This window comes from Caenorhabditis remanei, chromosome IV (assembly GCF_010183535.1).
Source record: "Caenorhabditis remanei strain PX506 chromosome IV, whole genome shotgun sequence".
In the NCBI taxonomy this organism is placed as follows: Eukaryota; Metazoa; Nematoda; class Chromadorea; order Rhabditida; family Rhabditidae; genus Caenorhabditis; species Caenorhabditis remanei.
The window spans coordinates 16,641,933-16,660,711 of record NC_071331.1 but is presented as its reverse complement, the minus strand read 5'-3'; the positions used below and the strand labels follow the sequence as shown (position 1 = coordinate 16,660,711).

Sequence of the window (18,779 nt, the reverse complement as noted above, 5' to 3'; positions counted from 1 at the left end):
CACTTCTACGTTTAACGCCTGGTTATCATAAGTTTTGTTCTTCAAGGATCATGATCATCATACGATCAATTTACAGTTACCGCTAGTTGCTTTGAAAAATAGTTTAGGAGCAAATATGTTTTACTCACTGTGGCTCTACCCACATTTATCGCCTTCAAATTCTGTAAAACCAACATGGTAAATCGTTTTCAGAGGGAACTGCAGTTCTAGAGACTACTCTGATTTTCTTGATTCTTTAGGGGTAAACAAAAAAAAACCAAAATTGTTTCTCTTCGAGACTTATTCAAGGTGAAATTGAGGATGGATGCGTTATGACCAATTTCGTTTTCTTAAAACTTCTTCAGTATACAAGCAAGAGTACTCAATAATTCTTTATTCTAATTCATTCAAATATCAAACAGAGATCAATAGAAAGTCTCTTTATAAATGTATCCGCCCGGATAGTTTCGAATGAAAAATCTTCTGAATTCATCGTACAATCCAATGGCAAAAGCAAACGGCAATGCGAGGAATCCGATCTCCAGACGGAATCCCTGAACTCCCAAAACCTCATTGACAAACGGTGTGTTGAGGACGAAAGTAGCCAGGAAACAAGTGAAAATTACAGAAGTATTGAGAACTTGATTTCTGAAAAAGAGAAGGATTTTGAAAGGGACAAATGTTGAATTACATACTCTAATCCTTGCATGACCAATGAATTCTTTCTCGTTTTCGAAGCAAATAAATCCGCCCATTGAGTGACAACAATTGTGAAGAAGAATGTTCCATAACAACACGATTCCAATGCTTTTCTACTTTCATAGCTCCATTGTTGTCCATAACTATCTTCCAAATCATCAATATATTTGTTATCCCATTGCTCACTCAAATTGATCAAATCCTGTGGAAACCAGCCATTCGACATCATTAAAACAAAGTAAGTCGTGAATCCAGCACATGCTTGAATTGCTCCGATTTGCATGTATGAGAACATGACAAGTCGTTTATTCACTAGTTTATCGTATATCGGGTTTCTTGGAGCTCTCTGCATAATATCACTTTCAGGTACTTCATAGGCGAAGGAAATGGCTGGCCAAAGATCAGTTCCAAGATCAATCATAAGGATAGCAATAATTGACATTGGAAGGGGAAGACCAAATAGAACATATGACATGAATGGAGTAATTTCTGGAAAGTTAAAAGTAGAAATAGACATGGATGACAAGAAGCATACCTGGAATGTTACTAGTCAGAGTGTAGGCAATTGATTTCTTGAGATTATCAAAAATGAGACGTCCTTCTTCAACTCCAGTCACGATGGAAGCAAAATTATCATTGAGTAGAATCATATCGGCCGCTTGTTTTGAAACATCTGTTCCAGCAATTCCCATAGCAATTCCAATATCAGCTTTACGAAGAGCCGGAGCATCATTCACTCCGTCTCCAGTAACACCAACTACATTTCCAACAGATTGGAATGCTTCCACGATTTGAAGTTTTTGAGCAGGAGAGGTACGAGCGAATACAATCTGAAAATTTAATTGTTGAGAGGCTCTAATGTTGATATTATCTACATACCTGATGGTAATTAGTGACCACAGTTTTTAATGTTTTCTGTGACATTGTACTCAGTTGCTCTCCATGAATCACCACGGCACCTGTTGCTTTCAATCTTCCTTTTCCATAAATCTCATCACTAGCTGGATCACATTTCGGATCAGTTGCGACGATTTCAGTGACTTGTTCATTCTCCTCAATAATATGTACTTGAGTGGCGATTGCTCTGGCAGTGATTGGATGATCTCCAGTGACCATAACTACTCGAATTCCAGCATTTTGACAAACACGAACAGCTTCTGGAACTCCGGGACGAGGTGGATCAATCATCGCAATTAAACCAAGGAAACGAAGATCTGAATGAGAAAATAATTGATCTACACTCTCACAGAGTAAATCTACTTTTGATGGGAAAATTAGGATCCTCCATATTGAACTGATATCCATGTGGATATTTGGTTGTACTCATTTCAAGATCACAGAATCCAAGAACTCTTTCACCATAAGATCCAAGTGTTTCGTATGCTTTTTGGAAATCTTTTTCAAACTTCTTCGACACATTTTTCGTTTGTCCTTCGTGATAATACGAGGAACACAACTTCAGAATCTTCTCTGGAGCTCCTTTCATCACAAGAATATTTTGTTTAGCTGACATTGGATGGATCGATAATTGGTACTTGTTGGTTGAGTTGAAAGGAATCTCTCCAATTTTTGGCATCGTTTTTCTGAATTCATCAACTTGTCCGTCGCCACGAATCATTTCACAATATCTCATAATTGCAACTTCCGAAGCATCTCCATTTACCGTTCGTTTAGCCAATGGAACATCGTATTCGGGCACCTGAATATTCAAAAATGAGATGGTAAAAGATGCCTGAAACTGACTCTGAAATGAGAACGACTGCATAAAGTGGCACATCTTAACAACTTCTGGTATGAATCGATTTCCAAATAACGTTTTTCTCCATGAAAATGTTCATTTGGTGGAAGAAGTTCCGCATCTTTGATGTGTCCATCAAACCATAAATGTGTTACTGTCATTCGATTCTGAGTGAGTGTTCCAGTTTTATCAGAACAAATTGTAGATGTGGATCCGAGTGTTTCGACAGCTTGTAGCTTTTTTACCAAGCAAAATTTCTTCCGCATTTTGACTGCAGTCAGAGTGAGACTGACCTGAAAATAGGAAGATCATGAGTGGATAAAATAGTTAACTTACAGTAACAGTCGGAACGATTCCTTCTGGAACATTTGCCACAACAATTCCCATGAAGAAAACGATTGCCTTGAGAAGTGGATACTCATAAACGACGGCAAGAACAAAGAAAGCAACACCGACAGTAAACGCAACGACGGAAATGATTTTGATGAAGTGATTGATCTCTTTTGCGAGAGGAGTTGGTCCAGAATCCACTTGAGTTGTCAATGCAGCAATTCTTCCAACAACAGTTCGATCACCAGTTCTTATGATTATCCCTTCACCAGATCCTTCCAGAACACTCGTACTGAACAAACACAAATTCTTTGTTTCCAATGGATTTTTGCTCGTGAAATTTGTATTTCTCGTCTGTGGTTCAGATTCTCCTGTTAAACTCGAGTTGTCCACTTTTAATCCTCTTGCCAAAGTGACACGTAGATCAGCTGGAACACGATCTCCACCTCTAAAACGAACTAAATCTCCAACAACTAAATCTTTCACTTCAATTTCTTTTGTTGTTCCATCCCTGACCACAAGAGTTTTCGGAGGAATCATATTAGCAAAGGAGTCCATCAAATTTCCACTTTTCCGATCTTGATAAAAGTCAAAGAAACCAGTTACAGTGACCACACTGGCTAGGATGATTGCCATATACATCTGGAAGAATGAATGAAAATATCATTGAATACATTTCAAAAATTAACATTATCTTTTGGAACTTCTTCATCTACACTCATCGACAGATCCATACCATAACCAACAGCCGACGCAACAGCAGCACACCACAGAAGAAAATTGAAACCTCCGAATATCGAACCAGCTAGTTTAACCCATTTGGACGTTTGTTTCGGAGGAGTCAGAGCATTCGGACCGTCCGTTTTGAGTCGTGTCGCTGCTTCAGCTTCCGATATTCCAGCAGTTTCAGACGATGAATATCTTTTGAGAAGGGCGTCGAGTGGAATCTCATGATCATCGATAACGATATCTTTCTTGAGTTCATCCAGCGACTTGTTCGTTTTCTTCTTCTTGCAGCACCCGAACATTACTGACGACTATCAACGAAAAATTGAACTCGTAATGAATTGTGATGAGAAGAAAAGAGAACGAAATTCCACAGTTTTCACGTTTTTGAACTGACAATAATAGTGATGTTGATATCATCTTTCGAAGAGTTGTTTCCTATTTTAAAAGCGTGAAATAATCTAATTCTCTTATCGATTGAAAGATCTGACCCCCTAGCCTAGTTTATTTCGCATAAAGCATGTTCGAAAGTGCGAAACCCAATCAGTCTTTGCTCGATCTCCGGTTCTACTCACTCGACTACCTGCAATGGATCAAATCCCACCGTACGAGTACAGTAAGTACGTGTTTGCGGCTCGTGCTGCTGTCATCACTTGCTCTTCGTTTGAGGTATGTTACTGACTGGCTCAACACTGTTTCCTACAATAAACTTTTCAGCTCCTCATGGTGCTCTTCGGATCCCTTGGTGATAGTAACTTCCTTGCTAAACTTCTCTACTTCATCTTCCTTGGAGGATCTGCTGCCATTTCGGCGCACAATATTGCCCTTAATATTGATGGACGTGAAGAGATCAACAAGGTGCTCAGTTCAACTGACAATGAAGTTCGTGGCAAATCGGCCGCTCTTGTGCTCGTCCCAGCCGTAGCTGGAGTTTTTGTATTCCTCTGCGTCTCTGGCCACGCCTTCTTCTCACTTTTCGTTCTTATCCATGTTCTTGCTTCTATTGGACAACTCGGAATCGAGGCTTATGAAGTCAGCAAGGGATCATCTGGAGGTGCTCCAGCTCCAGTTACTCCAGTTGAAGCTCCAGCTCCACCACCAGCTCAGGATCCAAGTGTTGCTCCACCAGCTCAATAGACCTCAGTACTTTGATATGAATAAAAAATGTTTTCAGCGTATGTTGAATACTGTTTAAAAAAGGGAATTTCAAGAGCCAAAGAAACAGTTACACTGGTCATGCATTTCTATGAAAAGTGATTCGCTTTTCATTTGAGTTGTAGCTCGGGTGATTTTCTTGGGAGATCTTTTGAGCTATCAACCAACTTGGTCCGATTTTCTCTGAAAAAAGTTATTCAAGAAAAGCCGTCGGCCCGGCTCGGCCCGGTTGACAAGTATTTTATGGGTAGTTGTTGACCTGACTAGAAGGGTTGCCTGAACAGAAAAAGATAAAAGAAGCGGGACTATTAAAATTTAAATGAACTCTCTAGTTAACATTCTTTGAATCTGACAATTAATTTGATTTGAAAAGGATGCCAAAATTCATATACAGTACCGCTAAAAAGTGTATTAAGTAAAAAGTGTATTAAGAAAAGTGTAAAAGTGTAGACTAAAAAGTGTATTAAGACCTTTTCAGTTTAAAATGCCCAACTTTGAGAGTGTGAGAGTGTAAAACTAACTGTCTTACAAAACAACTTTTTATGGAATCAAACAGACCAAGAGTAGAACTCCATTTTTAATGTTGACAACTGTACGGACACTTCCTAGAGAGTTATATGTAGTTTAAGTGGACAGTTCAAAAATTACTTTATTTTGCCCTGAAATGGGACAACTTGAGGGAGAAATTACTTTGTAACTGCTAGGGAGTGCTTGAACAAAAAAGTTGTCAACTACAAAAAATTGAGTTCTACTCTCGGTTTGTTTGATCCCATAAAAACGTTTTTGTGAGACATTTAGTTTTACTATGACACACTCTCAAAGTTGGGCAATTTCAACTGAAAAAACAAAACTTACAAGGGAATGACCCTGAGTGTCCCCCGAGTTTCTCAACGATGTTTTCACCAGAGATAGGTCTTACCGAGACTAGAACAACACTATATGTTTTAGGTGCAACAAACTCGTTTTCAGCGAATGGCAAACATTTTTCATTTTTTTCAAAATTTTTTGGTCGGGTCACTTTGAGACACTGTAACTTTGTTCATTTTGAAGGATTTCTTGAAATTCAAAGTGTTATAAAAAGGTGAAGATGTAGGCTACATAAAAGCTAATTGGACTAATTTACCAAAACTGGAACCTGGAAAGATACAAATCAAAACGTATTAGGTTGTCCCATAAGTTTTCGAACATTATTGAAATCGAATTTATTCAAAGCCAGAGTTTCACAAAAATCAAACATAGTGACCACCTTTATTCACGACTGTTTGCCATTTAGTAGGTATAGATTCAATACCTTTCCGCCAAAACTCAGGCTGCTTCGAGTCAAAATACTTCTTCAACCATTTCTCGACCTCTGACTTTGTTTTAAAGTCCTGGCCTTCGAGGGACCGATGCATGTCGCTGAACATATGGTAATCCGAAGGGGCAAGATCAGGGTTGTACGGAGGGTGGGGAAGGACTGTCCCAGTGGAATGTAGCCAGGAGAGACTTGGTCGTCTTTGCGATGTGTGGTCTTGCGTTGTCATGGAGGTAGTGAACTCTGTGACCGTGTAGAGGGGAGGTTTTCAGTTTGGACTTCATCTTTTGTAATTGAGAAGAATAGTAGTCGGCGGTGATAGTTTTTCCCTCTGGAAGCAGTTCCCAATAAAGCACTCCATGGACAGACCACCAGACGGAGAGCAATATTTTCTTAGGGTGTAACTCCTGTTTGCCGACATCCTCTGGCTATTTATCAGCATCAACCCACTGGTCTCTCCTGTGGTGGTTTTCGTATAAGACCCACTTCTCGTCCGACGTAACCAAATGATCCAGCCAGTTGAAACTAGGACGGAGGGTTAGAAGTTGCAGTGACATGTCCACTCGGCGCTCAAGGTCAAAGTTAGACAATTTGTGTGGTATCTATCTTCCCATTTTTTCTAACTTGCCAAGAGCTCTCAGTCCTCTTTCTACCGCAGAGTGAGTAGAGCCCATTACTGTTGCCAGTTTACGAATGGATTGAAATGGGTCACTTTCCACTACCTCCCGTAACTTGTCAATGTCGAACTCCACTAGTCTTCCAGAACGTGCTTCTTCGGCCAAAGAAAAATCATTATTTTTGAAACGATGGACCCAACGGCTAATTGTCTGCCGTTGAGGGACATTATCCTTATAAACTTCAACCATACGTTCTTCAATCTCAGTGATTTTGGAATTAGATAGAAACAAAAATAGAATCACATCACGAATATGAAGTCGGTCGAGGACAAAGATTGGAGCAGCGTTCATTGAGAGGAGGCAGCCAGAAGAAATGAATGTTATTGTTAATACACTCGACGTCTTATATAATGGAATACATGCACTGTTTGGTTTGATTCTTGCTCTCTGTCCTATAGCAGAGTACCAAAACTATGTTCGAAAACTTTTGGGACAACCTAATAAAAATTGACAGTACTCATGAAATCAGAAAGTGCCCATTTTCGAAAAAAAGGTCTCGGGGGACCATGTCTATTCGATTCCCCGTGTTGAGTGAAGTACACCGACATGTACAAGTATATGGCTCACCTTTCATTTTAGAGACTTATTTCCAATTTTTCAAGTTTTAAAGCCATTTCCAAAATCGTAAAAAATTAATGACCGGATTTGTTTTATTTGCGATGATAGAGTTATCAAAACATGATATTGGTTTTCAATAACCGTGTTTTGGCATGTTTCAACAATATTCCGCCATGATCTGTGTTTTTGCGTTTTCAGTTGAAAACCCGAACGTATAGGGGTACGTGGAAATGGCTTAAAACCTGAAAAATTGAAAATAAGTCTCTAAAATGAAAGGTGAGCCATATATTTGTACATGTATGTGTACCTCACTCAACACGGGGAATCGAATAGACATGGTCCCCCGAGACCTTTTTTTCGAAAATGGGCACTTTCTGATTTCATGAGTACTGTCAATTTTTATTAGGTTGTCCCAAAAGTTTTCGAACATAGTTTTGGTACTCTGCTATAGGACAGAGAGCAAGAATCAAACCAAACAGTGCATGTATTCCATTATATAAGACGTCGAGTGTATTAACAATAACATTCATTTCTTCTGGCTGCCTCCTCTCAATGAACGCTGCTCCAATCTTTGTCCTCGACCGACTTCATATTCGTGATGTGATTCTATTTTTGTTTCTATCTAATTCCAAAATCACTGAGATTGAGGAACGTATGGTTGAAGTTTATAAGGATAATGTCCCTCAACGGCAGACAATTAGCCGTTGGGTCCATCGTTTCAAAAATAATGATTTTTCTTTGGCCGAAGAAGCACGTTCTGGAAGACTAGTGGAGTTCGACATTGACAAGTTACGGGAGGTAGTGGAAAGTGACCCATTTCAATCCATTCGTAAACTGGCAACAGTAATGGGCTCTACTCACTCTGCGGTAGAAAGAGGACTGAGAGCTCTTGGCAAGTTAGAAAAAATGGGAAGATAGATACCACACAAATTGTCTAACTTTGACCTTGAGCGCCGAGTGGACATGTCACTGCAACTTCTAACCCTCCGTCCTAGTTTCAACTGGCTGGATCATTTGGTTACGTCGGACGAGAAGTGGGTCTTATACGAAAACCACCACAGGAGAGACCAGTGGGTTGATGCTGATAAATAGCCAGAGGATGTCGGCAAACAGGAGTTACACCCTAAGAAAATATTGCTCTCCGTCTGGTGGTCTGTCCATGGAGTGCTTTATTGGGAACTGCTTCCAGAGGGAAAAACTATCACCGCCGACTACTATTCTTCTCAATTACAAAAGATGAAGTCCAAACTGAAAACCTCCCCTCTACACGGTCACAGAGTTCACTACCTCCATGACAACGCAAGACCACACATCGCAAAGACGACCAAGTCTCTCCTGGCTACATTCCACTGGGACAGTCCTTCCCCACCCTCCGTACAACCCTGATCTTGCCCCTTCGGATTACCATATGTTCAGCGACATGCATCGGTCCCTCGAAGGCCAGGACTTTAAAACAAAGTCAGAGGTCGAGAAATGGTTGAAGAAGTATTTTGACTCGAAGCAGCCTGAGTTTTGGCGGAAAGGTATTGAATCTATACCTACTAAATGGCAAACAGTCGTGAATAAAGGTGGTCACTATGTTTGATTTTTGTGAAACTCTGGCTTTGAATAAATTCGATTTCAATAATGTTCGAAAACTTATGGGACAACCTAATATTTTTGTTTGCGCTTAACGAAATAAATTAATAAGTTTCAGGCTATCCGAAGTTTCTGGAATCACATTCGAAGAAATATTTATTTATTTATTTAAAAACTTAAAAACAGCAACTACAATTAATGAAATAACGAAATTTTTGATTTAAAAATTGAACAGATATAAAATTGAACTTTGATAACGAGTGAGAAGAAAGTATTCGAACAAGATGGAATGCATGGATCACAGTGCGAGACGGCGGACGGAAGTTGTTGATGAGAAGTTCGGGTCGATGGCATGAAGAGGTTTTTTCGAGACATCAACTGTAAATGCATTCTTCAAGAAGACTATCTCGATAACTTGGATACCTTCTTAGCCTCTTTGACGATCGGCTTCTCGTCTCTTATGAAATCTCGTAGATACATGTTCACTCGTTCTCCTTCGTCTTCAACAACAACTCGATCTCATCAGTAGTAGACTGTTTTTCGTTGATACGTAGATTTGTAAAGCCTTAAAAACTGCTGTATAGTAAGTAATTTCCCGTGAAATTGCGAACTTGTAGCAGTTATAGAGGAGCCCACTGATTTGAGCCTGGTTGGCAGTCATCGATGATGTCAGGAAGATGAAGTTAAATTCCTAAACATGTTAAAAATTATTGTGTTAGTGTTTATATATCGTACATCTTGCAAATTGATGGCGTGATTTCTCTGCAGCGTCCATTCCGGGTAATGTCTTGACGTGATGAATTCCTGCACTTCTGTTGCTCTTTCTTCTTTCTGGACAGTGAAAGTGACAACATCAGCATGGAATTTCAGTCTCATGGGATAGCAGCGAATATCGCTGATGTCGTTCGGGTGAAAATTACAGAACTTGAAATCAACGTTTCCAGTGATTGTTTATTTATTGTGAACCAACCCCATTCTGATCATCTGACGTATCACACAAGCTGGATTTGGCGTCTCCCGATTTTTCAGTTTTCCAAAAACAATTGAGAACTGCCGATTGTTCCTGAAATAAATTTTATCGGTAGTGTAGTAATTTCGAAGTCACTTGTTTCTTATTTATTTGCATACTCACCTTCTCATCTTTAGAGCTGGCAATTAGATCTCCTTCTCCTGTTGGCTGTCCTTCATTTCTCTCTCCATCCTCCTCTGCATCTTTTTTGTATTGGTCCCCGCCTCCAGAAGTGTGTGCAGGTCCGGATGCCACAGAGGTGTCGGTGGACATCCTCCGGACTTCCGGAGCCATCATTGAGTCATCATGGAAGTCGTGTCAAACGAATTCTGATGTCCTTTGGCTTTCTCTGTTGAATGGTCTAAAAGCAAAATACAAGTCCTTGATATCCACGAATTAGTGCTTACGAAGGGTACATGTCATCATCATCGTCCATTCCACCTCTAAAATCGCAGGAAATTCCCAGATGTTGTTGGGAGTTGTTGTGTCTTTTTTGGTTTCAGCGCATTTGTAACTCGTTTTGAGAGCCTGAAATTAATTGAAAAAGATGCGCGAAAAGATATTGAAACTCACTCGTACGTGGGGACCTTGTCCAGGAAGTTGGTTAGTTATCGTGGGGTCAGTTCGTCTGGCATCTTGAAACCCGAGTTTCTTTTTCTTGGCTGGAATAAGAAGTCATAATGTTTTTGTGGAATTCTTTGGAACAAAGATAAAATTGATACACTTACTCTTGACTGCGGAGAGCTCGCTCGATTCATGCTCAGGTTTTCCATTCTTCCAGCTTCTGCTCTTCCCGTGGAGTGAGGATTTTGAGAGTTGTGTGACATGGCAGCGCGGTTTTATATGGGAAGTTCTGAAAAAAATTAATCAATTGGAATAAAGAGAAAGAATATTATGAAAGAAAGAGAGTGAATCTATATTTCAAAATGGCGTAGTTTCAAAGCTACAAAAGTGAGAATTTTCGAACAAAAAAGAAAATGGTTGAAATTCTGAAAAATAATCCGATTTTCCTAATAAACAACCAATCAAAAACTTCATTAAGGATCGGTTTAAATTTATTTTTTCGAAATGAAAAAGTTTAGTAGCTAGGAGAGCTTTAGAGGATATAATGAAGCAAATTTTCAGACAAAAGTAAGAAAATATCCGAATTTTTTGAAGAGAATAGGACTTTCTTTAATAAAAAACCAAGAAATGATAGGACTTTTCGAATAAGCCACGTGGACACCTAGTGAAGCGTTACAAAATTCCAATGTAACCTTTTCTGACTGGGCGGTCCGCAGTTTTCTGACTGGGTGGTCCATTGTCGTGGCGAGACCCAAAACCTCTCTGCATGTAAAAATGAAGAGAGAAAATACAACTTGAATAGAAAATTAAAAAAAGCTACAATAGGAAATACACTAGAACAATAGAAAAGAAAAACATACAATCCGTACGAATAATGCTGTCTTATAATCTCCCTAAATCCCATTGTTTAATGGAATTTTAGTTGTTTCGTGAAACCATTTTTATTCTTCAGAATAGTTTTCAGAATACGAAAAACATATAGGCTGATAGAAAATACTTTCCTCGTCGTACTTTTATAACAAAAAATTAACAAATCTTCTCACACCCGCATAAACTGGACAAAAATTTGATTTCTCAATGCAACATTTTTTGATTCTAATAATTAATTCTCTCGTTCTGAGAATTAGAGAAAAAGAGTTGACGTGAAGTTTCTTTCCGCTGTAAGATGCCGTGAGAGGTAACAATTTTCGAAAGATGAGCATATCGGAGGCCAAATTGAAGGGAATATTTTGATCAAAGAACAAAAAAGTCCTAATTTTTAAAAGTTTTTTTAAAAGCCTATTTTATAACTTAATGCGTCTTCCAATCATGACCATCAAGAAATTTATGGTTAGCTGAAACATATTAAATTAAGGTAGTCTATCATAATCTACAGTATCCCAATGTTTGAATAGTACATTTGGACATTCTTTGGATGTGAACATGGGAATTTCTGGATGCACGTCGAGAACAAGAGATCAAAAACTGTCAGAAAAGTTGTGAAGAATGCTTAGTTCTCATCAACTATTCGGAAAGACTTCACGAACTACAGTACCACATACAGTAATACATAACGTCCGAATACATAAGAAATGCTCCCTATTCAGAACTACTGGCAACAACTCTGAATCTTTCAACTTCACACAACTTTTGGATGATGTGACTTAGAAGATGAAGATGTATCAAACGATAGAACAACTTTCAAGCTAACAAAATCTGAGAAATAGGAAATCATTTTCCGAAGAAGTCGGGCTCGCTTGCTATGGGTCTGTTTCTTATGAAGATTCAAATATTGATAAAACACGAGAAAACATATTCATAATATTAATGTCTCTATGTTGAGAGTTCATACTTATACCTATCCATGTCTTCTTTCTAAACAAATTACGATTATTTCTGTGTCGTTAAACACACTTCCATAAACTTCCATTTAAATTCAGATCTTTTTTAAAAGTATTTTTTTCCGTTGTTCCACACCATTTCCCAATATATATCGTTTTCTGAAAGTTGACAGCATTGGTCCATTTCCGAGTCAATTAGCGACATGACCTTCGTCTATTTTCTATCCACAAGTAGTGACGACTTCTTTTCAGTTTGTGTACTACACAGGTACTCAATTCATTGCTTCGTTCGTTTCGTTTTCCCGCCCCTCCCTCTCGCTCCGAATATAATTAACCCTAGGTGTAGAAATAGAGAAAGAAATAGAGAGAAAGAGGTTAAGAGTAAGGTATCCCCATTACAACGAAGCCAGACACCCAAACAGACGAAAATCGAAATGAAACGAAGTTTTCTTCTATTTCTTTTATCTTTGAAGTTCTGTCAGAACCAATATGTTACACCACAGTATGCTGAAATTCGAGGTATGTGACTTGTCAAAGTTCATATTTCTTTGAACACTTATTTTTAAATCAATCTTTAATGATGCCTTTCCTGTTGTTTTTTAAATTATTCCTTCTTCCTAAAATTAAACTCAAAGAATTCCGAATTCTAGAGAGTTCGACTTCAGTTGAAAATGGCCAACTTTGAGAAGGGGTTACGGTATTACTGATTGTCTCACAAAGTAAATTATAAATAAACCATACAGAACAAAGATAGAACTTCATTTATCAGTGGTACCGTAACACCCTCTCAAATTTGGACATTTTCAACCGAAAAAGGCCAAATTGTATATCTTACTATACGGTACTATAGTTCCTCATTCTCTACTGAAGATTTATTCAAAAATACGGAACTTCTTAATGTCTCAATGATGTCATCCTCGTCTAACTGGAAATGTATTCAATGAAGATTTCAGCCGTATCTGCAATGTGCAGTAGTGATGGAATAACAGCTTCAATTGACTTCGACAAACCATTTACTGGGAAGATCTATTCATTGAATTACGCTGCTTCGAATGATTGTCTCTACTACAATAATATCGATCGGGATACTGTACTTTTCTCGATTCCAGCTCAACAATGCGGAACGAAATTGCAGAGAACAACAAGAAATGTAAGTGTTGTGTGTGTGTGACCTCAAGACTCTTGAACAAAGACTTTATACCACCTGTCAATTATTCTACGGAAGATGAGTTGGCATCCAAATTATTAAGAAAAAGAGAGAGAAAGTAGGACAGTGACATAATAGGAGTTGATTTCACTTTTTCATTCAATTTCTTTAACTTCTTCTTATATAATTTGCCCGACGACTTCAGATGATCGATCAGATGGAAAATAGAGTTTATGTGCAGATGGACAAAGACACGCAGACCTCGTCGGATAAACAATTCTCATTTGTCTGCAGATTAACTGACCCATTGAAGACGTAAGGGATGGAGAATAGAAATTGAGAAAGGATTTGAATTTAGGGTTGCAAAAGATGATGGAATTGGAACAATAGACTCTTATCAACAACAACCGATTCGTCCAGTTGCAAGCAGTGTCAGCACAAAAATGCATTCAAGTCTCATGCCAATTAAACCGGTAATTGAATCGTTCCAGGAACTTGTTTTTGAATATTTGAATAATATTTCTTTTTTTATTGGAATATTCACATTCAAAATACCTAAGTTGACAAAAAAGAAACATGTAATTATTCGAAAAACGTTGAAATTGAATGCTTAATTATATGTTTGCACGTGAATATATCGCGAAAGATCGAATCGTTTTTCTAGGTTACAGTACTTCTGGATCGGACTAATTTAAGTGTTTCTCTTTTATTTCTTTTATCTCTGCATCACTTTTAATTTCAGTCTGAAGTTCGCCAAGTAGCTGCTTTCTCCCGAGATTCTCATCTTGGTAACTGGCCGATTCCTGGTGCGAAGCCATATGAACCATCAATGAAACCAGTCTCTACATATCCAATGTCTCCAATTTCTCCTGATTTATCTGCAATCGCAACTGCAAAAGATACATCAGAAGGATATGTGACTCGTCCAATCTCCACAATTGGAATACCTTCTATTCCTCCACCATTATTCCCAAATCTTCCCCAAATACCTCAAAGATCTCCTCCAGTTGTTGCACGTGTTTTCACCACGTCTACGTCAACTATTCCTCCAATTATGTTCACTTTTCCAACAACAACAACTCCCCCGTTGCCGTTCCCAATCATTCCAAATGTTCATTTCAAACAAGGAGTTGGGGTTCCATTTGCTCCTGGAATATTCCCTTCTACGAAAGTCGATGCATCTCAATGGAATGATCCAAATTCATATGCAACTCCACCAACTCTCTCGAACAACGTTGTGGATGTGACAACACCGAAAACCTATAGAGAGCAACCACCAACTGCGGATGCTCCATTTTCATCAGACAATTCGAACAGCAAGGAAATTCATGAAACATCGACTAGTTCTGAGCCAAAACCGGATACAAAACCAGAAATAAAACATAACAAACAAGCAGATGATGCAGGCCGACAAGCAATTACTTCCGTACTCAAGACTACTCAAGAACAACAAATTGAGCCAGAGGTCACATTGGAAATTCAGAGAGGAGAAGGTGACATTTCTCAACAATGAATTTCAGAACTTCAATTTTACAATTTTTCAGGTCCATTCGCTCCTCCAGTGACCACTCCTATCAAAATTGGAGACAATATCTCGTTGGTCGTAAGAGCTAAAAGTTATTTGAATGGTAAGAAGCCTTACTGCATCTGAAATCTATTAGTCTCCTTTTTCAGATTCTGATCAATACGATATGTTTGTTCATTCTTGTTTTGCGACAGATGGGAAAGGAGATACTAAAGTGCAAATGATTGATGAGAACGGGTATGTTTCTTTACTTCCTTGATCACAGATGACTTGTGAACTCTCAGATGTGTAATCCGTCGTGAGTTCGCTTCTCCTCTTCATCGTGCCAAGGATTCTGAAAACATAATGTTCTATTATCTGATGATCAAAGCATTCAAATTTCCTGGGCCCGATGATGTCTATTTCTCGTGTACAATCGAGTTCACTCCAATGATAAAAGCACCGAATATCTGCTCGAAACTTCGGAGAAGACGTGAAATTCTAGAAGAAGGAATGACGGAAATGAGATTATTTGACAGTGTCAGTGTTGAATTAGATGATGGAGATACAAATATTCGGAAAGGTGAATCTTGTTATCTGATGATAATGTACGGTAACATTAACTTTTTCAGATCAACTATCATCATCAACTGAAGGATGCGACAACGAGAAACATCTCTATATTCTTGTTATTTGTATTCTTTTGGTACTTGTCACATTATCACTTGTTTCCAATCTTTATCAATATATCAGAGAACAATACAAACGATAACATTAGGAATTTTCAATTCTTCTTTTGTATTTTTTGCGGGTTATTTTTCAATGAACTCTGTTTTTTTGTCATTTCCAATTCTTTTTCATAAACCGATATTTGAATTCATCCGCTCGTTCCGAATGATATCATCTTTTTCTTTGTCCAAATAGTCATTTTAAAAGTACATTTCTTTTTTCTCCCACCTTCCAAAAAGTGCCACCGACAAGACTCCCGCATTCAATTCGTCATTTCTCATTTCACTTTCGTTTTCTTCTTTCGGAACGTAGTTTTCTTTTGAATGATTAGAAAATTTCTGATAAGATTTTAGTAGGAACTGACTGAAAATGATTTGAGGAGATTTAGAAGAAGATCAGTAACCCAATTAGGACTACAGTACCAGACGAAATAGGTGGTTGTTCTTGTAGTTTTCATATTTTTCATTAATTCTACTAGCAAGTATAACTTTTTACAGAGTTCACACAAAAATGTACCAATTACGAAATTGAAGACCTAAATTTGATATCCACGCTCTATAAGAATAAATCATCAGCTCCGTGACTCTGGGAAACTTTCACAAAATTCCCACATTTCAAAACTACAGTACTCCTTATTGTATGTTTATAATCCTGTGACAAACATTCCTGAAATTATCTAGATGGAAACTTTTCGTATTTTGATTTCATCTCCAATTTAGGAACAAGACAGTTCTAATCCTCTTAAACCATGAATTTTCTCATATTGGATGTTGGTTCACAATAGGAATTCAATGCACTTTTAAATGACATATCGTCCAATCAGTTTCTAAATTTATCCAATGTGTTTACCCATATTCATTCTCTTTAGAGTGATTCCTATGCACTCCTTACCTGTTTTTAATAGATAACTAGCCCATATGATATTGGGAAACTCTCGTCTCTGCCATAACGACCTTTGCAACAGGTCACCTGAATATTTGTGTCTATTATTTTCTGTTATCAGTCATTTCTCTTCTTCTACTTGCTCGCCCCTTCCCGCAGTGCCAGGCAGTTGATTGACCGTCTCGTTGTCTCATTCAACACTATTACAGAATAATGAATTTTTTGATGATTTCAATTGGTACCGAATCGAGTTGAACTCCATCTCAAATTGTTCAATTTCATTCATTTTCTCTTTCATTTTTCCCTTCTTTTTTCTTCTTTTTCTCAAACAAAGAACATTTCGGTAACAGCCGGTGATCCTTTCCTCTTGTTGAAGGTTCTTCTGGTTGTACGCGTGCGGGGCGCGCGAAAAAACTAATGGTTTTTCTTCGTATGCCAGACGAAAAGAGGCAAAAAAACGAGGGAAAAAAAGAGAAAGAAGAGTTTGATGGACGCCAGATTCGCGCGTTTCGATGAAGAAAACCCCCTGTGAGATGTTGTCCTTGTGTATCGAATGGTCATTGGAAAGTCCTCGACTTCCATTGTTTTTTCCGATGTTTTGAAGAAATTGAGGCTTGAGAAGAAAACTTTCTGAAAGTACTTCAACTCATCAGCTTTCAATTTCATTGTATATTCCAAGGAATAATCATTCCTTTGTCTGTTTTTCCTAGCCTGATCGGAACATATCTGAACCCATAATCAATAGGATTATCAGAATCTTCAAGGAATCTTTTTATTACAAAAATCCAGTTTATTCTGTCAAAAAGAGCTTTAGTTATTATTTCTCAGTGTCAAACTCTACTTTGAGTTCACCATTCTCAAGATCGAGAGTCTCAACTTGAGATTACCGTACTCCTACCGTAACCCTGAACTTGTACCTTCTTCATTTCTGCGGTAGATCTTGCCAACCAATCAATTTCCATAAAGTTCTCCAAACATTGGACCGTATCATAAATAATCTCTTTGGCGGGATTTTCCTCTGATCTATAAACAAATGTTGGCTAACAAGTTGCGTAACTTTTACGATCTTTCGTGACTCGGATTACAGTCAACTGTTTGCCTCTTCTCCCGACTGACGTTTTCCTCTTTTCCTCGTTTCTTATTCATCTCCTCTTGTTTAATTCAGTAGACTTCTCATTTCAATTTATTCAAAACCAGCGGGAAACGCATGATTTCATCTCATCAGCTTCTTCTTCGTCTCGAGCTTCATTCATTCTCATTTGCATTGACTGTCACATTCGCAATTCTGACTAAACAACTATTTATCTTCTTTTAAAGTTTACAAGACTTTCTCTCATTTGCACAGTAGTCCTTTTCTCCAAACCACTCAGTCATCATCAACGACCTTTCATGCATTATTCGAGCCAACAAAAGATTGCATAAAAGAGAGCACACTAAGGGAGGCAAGAGGTCCTTGAACACCGAAAAAAACCCCTTCTTTTCTATTTCCTAATACAGGCTCATAACGCCATTGATGGTCGGGTCGAATGCAAGGTCAAGCAGCTGTGTCCTCCGTTTACAACCCCTTCGCACCATGGTGTAGATAGGAATATTCTCTCTTTCGTAATCCTCATCGATCATTTTTCATACTTTTTGAAATGAAAGTACATGTAGATCTAGTGCACTTTTGTAGCTCATCAACACTATTCTCTACGCAATCAAACGTCAAAGTGCATGCCGCTCTCGAGAGAGTGAGAGACGTAGAGAGATAAAAGAGAATGAGAACAAAAGTTATATTTATACAGTATTCGAGGCATCAGATAACATCGTCAATATCTTCCTTTTCATCCTCCCGATCTACTTCTTCTCAAATGAGTGTTTTATTGAGCATATCGTGCCAGAATCTCATTAATAACCATATTCCAAACAAGCCATGCTTCTCCCCCTCCTTCCATAGATGCCTTCTTTGGTAATCCATCAGATTTTGGGGTGACTGCTCTGACTTGGTTATTAGTATGTGTGTATTCAATGGGTTAGGGTAAATGTTGGTCGACACATTCATCTTATGTCTCTATGGGTCGCGGGCCCTTTCTATTTGTTTATGGGACCTGAATTAGTGCTCTAGAAGGACATGGCCATGTGCACAAACGATAAGATACATACAATATTGTGTTGTTCTAGTGCAAACGATCATTATCTAACACCTTCTATTGCCCCAAATGTTTGTGTTAACATAGGGAAAGAATACATTTTACAGTGTTGAAAAAACTTTAAACTATCTGTGAACTTTTCCCATTTCTTGATTAACCATGACGTCAATTCCAGATTATGTTCCGTATTTTCAAACCTGAATATGAAACTTCACATAAACCGTTCATGTCCACTTTCGTACAGTAATCCCAAGGTAAATG

General features: G+C 38.3%; 5 protein-coding genes across 5 annotated transcripts; 2 read left to right on the top strand and 3 right to left on the bottom strand.

The window, feature by feature from the left end:
- Positions 1-404: 404 nt before the first annotated feature.
- Positions 405-3,774, bottom strand: GCK72_014653 (uncharacterized protein; the record flags this gene model as incomplete). Its single annotated transcript, XM_003108247.2, has 8 exons — positions 405-627; positions 675-1,167; positions 1,214-1,508; positions 1,558-1,892; positions 1,939-2,377; positions 2,422-2,709; positions 2,753-3,388; positions 3,436-3,774. The coding sequence occupies 8 exons, from the start codon at positions 3,772-3,774 to the stop codon at positions 405-407; spliced, it is 3,048 nt and encodes a 1,015-aa protein (XP_003108295.2).
- Positions 3,775-4,060: 286 nt separating this feature from the next.
- Positions 4,061-4,609, top strand: GCK72_014652 (uncharacterized protein; the record flags this gene model as incomplete). Its single annotated transcript, XM_003108173.2, has 2 exons — positions 4,061-4,141; positions 4,190-4,609. The coding sequence occupies 2 exons, from the start codon at positions 4,061-4,063 to the stop codon at positions 4,607-4,609; spliced, it is 501 nt and encodes a 166-aa protein (XP_003108221.1).
- Positions 4,610-9,236: 4,627 nt separating this feature from the next.
- Positions 9,237-10,040, bottom strand: GCK72_014651 (uncharacterized protein; the record flags this gene model as incomplete). Its single annotated transcript, XM_053730389.1, has 4 exons — positions 9,237-9,425; positions 9,470-9,658; positions 9,705-9,797; positions 9,867-10,040. The coding sequence occupies 4 exons, from the start codon at positions 10,038-10,040 to the stop codon at positions 9,237-9,239; spliced, it is 645 nt and encodes a 214-aa protein (XP_053585161.1).
- A 99-nt stretch (positions 10,041-10,139) lies between these two features.
- Positions 10,140-11,211, bottom strand: GCK72_014650 (uncharacterized protein; the record flags this gene model as incomplete). The annotated part of the gene is made up of 4 exons (XM_003108348.2): positions 10,140-10,271; positions 10,317-10,405; positions 10,472-10,596; positions 11,168-11,211. The coding sequence occupies 4 exons, from the start codon at positions 11,209-11,211 to the stop codon at positions 10,140-10,142; spliced, it is 390 nt and encodes a 129-aa protein (XP_003108396.2).
- Positions 11,212-12,561: 1,350 nt separating this feature from the next.
- Positions 12,562-15,550, top strand: GCK72_014649 (uncharacterized protein; the record flags this gene model as incomplete). Its single annotated transcript, XM_003108341.2, has 9 exons — positions 12,562-12,646; positions 13,081-13,277; positions 13,480-13,589; positions 13,633-13,747; positions 14,017-14,767; positions 14,819-14,902; positions 14,949-15,036; positions 15,084-15,361; positions 15,411-15,550. 9 exons carry the CDS (start codon positions 12,562-12,564, stop codon positions 15,548-15,550), a joined length of 1,848 nt encoding a protein of 615 aa, XP_003108389.2.
- Between the last annotated feature and the right edge of the window lie 3,229 nt (positions 15,551-18,779).